Here is a 6093-nt window from a genome sequence, read left to right as displayed (position 1 = left end):
AAAAGCAGATTCACAATGATAAATGAATTCAGCAAACAGTACAGAAGTCTAAAGCAGGTTTTGAAATAATACACAAAATTACTAACATCTCACTGAGCACTATTAAGCCATCTGAAAATGGAAATGATGTAATACAATCGTCAAGAGAGCCACAGTTAAGTGCGTACAGCTGTTGTACACGACACAATTCTGGTCATATTGACAAAACAGCAAGAATAAAGCAATGTTCACAAGGAGGCAATACGAACTCTCATTTATACTTTGTCACAAGTCTTATTGTGTCAAATTTGAGCACACCATTTTCAGGATGCAACAGAGTGATGGCAGTATAAGGGAGGAAATAATAAACAGGAGCCAAGTTTCACTTTGAAAACTGCTTTAATAAAGCACGACCAAAAGTGACAGGTTAAATGGGATGAAGCGTAGTCGTGTTGGGAACTTCCAGTCGCCTGCCTGAAAGTCTGCAACAGCGCTTTTCCCACGCTGACAATTTGGTGGCTGCGAAATGTTTTTGATAACACAAGATGCAGACGGCTATGATCCGACAACTAAAAGAGCGCCACCTGTCGATTTTAAAATGCACATTACACTGCATTTTCTTTCAAGTGTTTGAGAAAATAGCTGCTCGTGGGCAACTTTTCTCCAGCTAATTTTTGAGTTCCGTTCCGTAAAAAGAAAGAAAGAAAAATAGGGATAGGGGAATTCACAAAATACTAAAGCACAAAAAGGTTGGGATCCACTGAACTTCTAAATTTAGCAGATGTTCTATATTTTTGGGGGTTTACATACATATGTGTATTATTATCAAAAAATAAATAGCTGTCATGTATTGGACCGATTTACGATCAAAATCAATGTGTTGCCTTAATAGTAGCGAAAATAATCGCTGCTTTTCTGTTGTTGTTTTTTTAAACATATCATGTTGCACATTTTTCCAGTAAATGTTTATATAAGACCAAGAAACCATAGTACTTTTACTTAAGTTTATCATACAATGAGACATTCAAGTACGGATGATTAAAATGAGAAATAAGTTGAACTGTGGTATCCAGTCTTAGGGCCAAATATAATCTTTATCCGGCCCTGCATGTTGACCATAATGCTTCATCGGTTCTTATTGCGATACTCCTTTCAATTTGCTCCACTGCGTGGCAAGCAGGATATCAGATATAGAGCTCAAAACAGAAACATTCTGTGGCAACATTATTTGGACCTCCAACCCCCCACCACCAGCAACTCTCTCTCTCTCTCTCTCTCTCTCTCTCTCTCTCTCTCTCTCTCTCTCTCTCTCTCTCTCTCTCAACCTCACACACACACTCTCTCCTCTCTCTCTCCCTGAAAACCACGCCGCCCACCCCACAGACACACAGGCAAGGCTCTGATCCCTCCCTCTAACCCAGCCGGCAGCCTATAACCTCCGCGCTTCTCCGCCCATTCCTCCACAGTTGATTCTTCGGGAAGGCATTGTCATGCAAATAAAGGACGCGTAAAACTATTCCCCCGGAGCACGGCGCAGGGCAGAGACTCACAAGGACCGCGAGGAGGAGGAACACACGCATCCCGGGGCCCCGCAAAAGTGGTTTATCTGTCGCCACAACACGGACCCGTCCATCTGACGCAGGTAAGTCAGCGGATTGCAGTTTGGCTGCGGGACGCAAGCCTGGGGGAGATCCGTGCGTAAACGTGTGCGCACAGAGCTCTCCTATCCTCTGTCGCGCTGTCTCATTCTTGGATGTGGCGGAATGTGTGTAAGGAATTTGGAGACATGCGGACATCTTTTGTGATTTTTCTTTTTTTTCCCCCCCCCCACCCTCCCCCTTTTTTTTTCTTTTTTGAAAATTATTTTTGTCTCTCTCAGACGTCTGCATGGCCACATGAGCAGCCACATATAGCCAGGAACCTGGTTGGACCGTTGGAGGAAGGCCGACGGGGACCCAACAACGAGGAGGCTGCCCTTTGGTGTGATCATACTTCCAGTCTCCCCAGTGAAATCGGAGGTGTCTCTTCTTCATCTCCCTGTCCAGGCTACCTGCTGCTGCTGCTGCTGTTGCTGCTACTAGAGAAGGAAAATTACATCCAGAGACCCCTGGAGCGCTCCTTGACACTTTTATGTTTTAGGGGATTTAGGATTTCTCGAATATTAACGTTTTTGCACACCAGGTGTGCCGTTTTCCCTTTTGTCCTTTTTTCTGGGGATATATCCAGTGATCCTTCCGCCGTTAAAGTGCCTTAAATCTGGGTGTAATCCAGCATAACTGTGGCACTGTTACCAGACCAGAGACGCTCGACACAGCTTTAGAGCCGAGGCAGGATTATTTCTCGTTCCCCCTCAAACCTCAGCGAGTTTGCCACCATGAGCCAGGCGGATGTGTCGACTTGCTCCGCGCCGCAGAGGGTCTTCCAGGAGGCAGTGAAGAAGGGGAACACCAAGGAGCTGCACTCGCTGCTGCAGAACATGACAAACTGCGAGTTCAACGTCAACTCCTTCGGGCCGGAGGGACAGACAGCGCTCCACCAGTCCGTCATCGACGGCAACCTGGAGCTGGTGAAGCTGCTGGTGAAGTTCGGCGCTGACATCCGACTGGCTAACAGGGAAGGGTGGAGCGCTTTACATATTGCCGCCTTCGGGGGCCACCAGGACATTGTGCTATACCTCATCACCAAGGCCAAGTATTCCTCTGGGGCCCGGTGATCTGTCTCTGCTGTCAGGTAAAAAGTAGAACATTAAAGAAAGAAAAGGAAAAAAAAAAAAAGAGAGAGAGCAAAACACATCAGCAACAAATTCAATCTTGAAACTGCAACGCAAGGAGAAAACATGCTCTTTTCAAACCATAGCTGCCATTATTTACATATTTGTGCCAAAATATATGAAAAGGAAATACAACTGTGCAAGAATCTCCCCTCTCTGTAAACCAAACAGGGCCATCTGTGCGCACCGCATGGTTCACTCAGACCAGAGCCGGCCCGAGGTTGTAAGGGGCCTTTAGCAGAATTTGATGTGGGAGGGAGGGGGCACATACTTTTTTTTTTCAATTAATCACCAGCGACCATTGGCAGAGTTAAATCACAGGTTTCTATGAAGATGGGAACAATTTGACTGGTTGCACTGGGATGTTTCTAGACCTAAAGCCAAACTGATGCAGACGCTCTAAATGAAAGCATCCTAGAAGTACGATCTTCTTGTAATATTTAAGCTGATTGTGTTTTTCAGCACTTTATGGTTTAATATTTGCAACCTTTTTGTCCCAGGCCACAAAAGATACATAAATTAGACTTATTCAATCAAATCCAGTTACAGTGTGCAATAATTATAATTTAAACCCAGAAATAACAAACGCAAAACATTTAACTGCACCGTAATTATTTACTGTTAGTCCATTTGCTGTTCTATTTTTTTTATTTTTATAATTTCTAATCTTTTAAATTAACTTTCCTGAAACAATCTAATCAACTATAAAACGAAGCTAATTTCACTATATAAATCTGTAATTTTGAAATCTATAGTCTTTCTAAAACATGGGCCCCCCTTCTGATTCATTTGGGGCCCTAAGCAGTGCTCTTTCTCACTTATTCCTTGGGCCGGTTCTGTCTCACACACAATCACACAGCGCTTCATCATGAATCTCTCACAAAAAGCACCTCACTCCGGTGAGCTCGTTGGTACTTAAAGCTTTCGTCTTGAACGTTCATACAACATCGTGTCATTATAGAAGAAACTGTCACACCGTATCTGTGTGCGTGTGTATGTGTGTGTGTGTGTGTGGATGGTGGAGTGCAGATGGCCCAGTTTTTTCATTCAAAGTGAATCGTTTCTTTGTGGGAGTGCAGATTTGACCTGTTGCTCCTCATTGTCCTGTAAAAAAAAAACAAAAAAACAACCCACTTTTTTTTGTAAGTTATTTTTATGTGAAACACGGCACTTGATGCTGCTCGGCTGCATGCTGGAATATCTGAAAGGGAAGACATACGAACAAGAGGAGAAGCCCTCTGTTGAGGTCTCTCTTTTTTTTTTCTTCCCTAAATTAATTCATATTATAAACTCAAAATGAGGATCATACAGCTACAACTGTATTTTTTATTTTTTTTTATGTATTCAGGGTTCCTGCTCATTCTTCTTGTCACAACTCCACACGTTTCTGGACTCACCTCAACACAGTTCTCATTTTTGCAAAGTTCACTCTCTACTTACTTCAGACATTTTATTTTATTGAGGTCAAGCTTTGGAAAAGGAGAGCTGCAAAAAAAACAACAAAAAAAACACAGATCCCAAGCACGGACGGAAGCAGCGTTTAGACAACGGGACAGCAAATAAAGTCTGGAGACAGAAACTTTTTTTTTTTTTTCCAGAATTTATTTAATTTTTCCATACAGCGTAGGAACCCTGTGAGTGACTCCATCGTTGTTGTGAAGTACTGTACACAATAGCTTTACCTTTTTGACAGTAGCTGAATGGACTCTGCAAACACACATTTTGCCATTGCTGGTGTCCCAACCTTTCAGGCCAGTGCGACCACTCCGCCCTGGTGGTCATCGTATTAAGAACCGCTGCTTTCGCTTTGTATGTCGTTAAAGGAAAAAAAAAAGAAAAGAAAAAAAGAGGAAAATTTGGATTTCACTTTATAATCTCCTTTCAGTATTCTGTTAACATCCTAGTCATCACTGTGAAAGCAGGCTGATTTTATTGTTTTTTTTTTCTTTTATATTTATGAAGGTACATTGAAAAGAATGCATTTTTTGAATATGTTGTGGTTCTACTTTTTAAAAGAAAAACACCTGTAGAGTCAGAGTTTAGTGGGTGACTCAAGCTGCTTCAGACTCTTCTTTTTAATTTTTTTTTAGTGCAAACCTGCAACCCCCCCCCCCTCCCTTCCTCCTTAGATGACCCACACAGCTTTAGCCTGTTGACCCTCAAGAGGACTTTCAATTAAACTGACTTTTCTTTTCTTTTTTATTATTTTATTTGTTTTGTTTGGTTGCCCTTTTCCCAGCTACCTCGACTGTAAAGTATTCTCAAGCTGTTCTGCCTTCTCCCAGCTTGCCCTGCCAATCATGCCAGCATCTGTCTGCTATGTAACCTTAACAGAGACGATGGACTTCGGTGCAGAAGATGCAATGCATTCCTCAGTCAGGACAGTTTATGTTACACTACAACCAAACCAGTGCTGACTAAAGCATGACCCCCCTCTCCCCCCAAACCCTGCCTCTGAACTCAACTTTACTTTCTTCCTCTCTCTGTGTCCTCATCAGCCTGTTTTATTTTATTTTATTTTTTCATTGTATAGCATGACTTAATAAATGCAGGGAGTTTTATTGCACAAAAATACAGAGCCTTGCGCGCCCCTAGTGTTCAAACGGGGTAACTTCAGAAGGCTTTGGAATTTTTTCTACTACTGAGCAGGATTCTTCTTACTGATGGATGATGAAGACTTTATGAAAATAAAAAATAACTACGCATGACTATTGCAGGATGTCAAACAATAAATAAAAAAAGGAAAATTGGATTTAGTAAGCTTGCCTGCTACATTTTGAAAGTCATGACACCCTAACTTTTTTTTTTTTTTTTAACAATGCTGCTTGTTTTGTGTCTTTTCTAATTAATGATTTTTTTAAAGCCTACTGCTTCACAGCAACACTGGTTCAACTCATGAGAAGCTTTTTTTTTTTCTTTTTTAAGTGTGTTTTATTTGCGCGTGAGCCTGGCATGTGTTTGTGTTTGCTTCTCATGGGGGACTGGCTTTCAAACAGTCATCAGCCAGACTGAGAAACTTCCCTGGAATAATCATCCGGAATCCAATAACAAAAGCTCCACTACGACAAGGTATAGATTCACATCAGGCAACAAATAAAAATATGCATCGCTTGTGTTTAAACTTGATCTTTCTTTTTTTTTTTTCTTTTTTTTTGTTAAGAAAAAAAAAATATTGCACTGATGACTGTTGTTGAAAAGTTGGCTTTTATGTGTCAACATTGTATTTTTTTCTGAATAGAAAAAAAAAACAAAACAAACACAACAAAATACTATTGTATATGTATACGCTCCAGGTGATAATGTCCTAATGTATGTTTTACTTTGTGGAAAAAAAACAACATGTT

General features: G+C 41.3%; 1 protein-coding gene across 2 annotated transcripts; it reads left to right on the top strand.

Annotated features, from left to right (window-relative positions):
- The first annotated feature begins 880 nt into the window (after positions 1 to 880).
- nrarpa (NOTCH regulated ankyrin repeat protein a) lies at positions 881 to 5893 on the top strand. 2 transcript variants are annotated; one of them, XM_008423988.3, is made up of 3 exons: positions 881 to 1621; positions 1859 to 2709; positions 4098 to 5893. In XM_008423988.3, exon 2 carries the CDS (start codon positions 2354 to 2356, stop codon positions 2690 to 2692), a length of 339 nt encoding a protein of 112 aa, XP_008422210.1. In that variant the 5' UTR covers positions 881 to 1621; positions 1859 to 2353; the 3' UTR covers positions 2693 to 2709; positions 4098 to 5893. The 2 variants fall into 2 exon arrangements, with proteins under 2 accessions (XP_008422210.1, XP_008422209.1); XM_008423987.3 differs by having other exon boundaries at positions 883 to 1621; positions 1859 to 5893.
- Positions 5894 to 6093: the final 200 nt, after the last annotated feature.

Source organism: Poecilia reticulata, chromosome 12 (genome assembly GCF_904066995.2).
Source record: "Poecilia reticulata chromosome 12, P_reticulata-male-v2, whole genome shotgun sequence".
Classification (NCBI taxonomy): Eukaryota; Metazoa; Chordata; class Actinopteri; order Cyprinodontiformes; family Poeciliidae; genus Poecilia; species Poecilia reticulata.
This window is presented reverse-complemented; position numbering and strand designations above follow the sequence as displayed.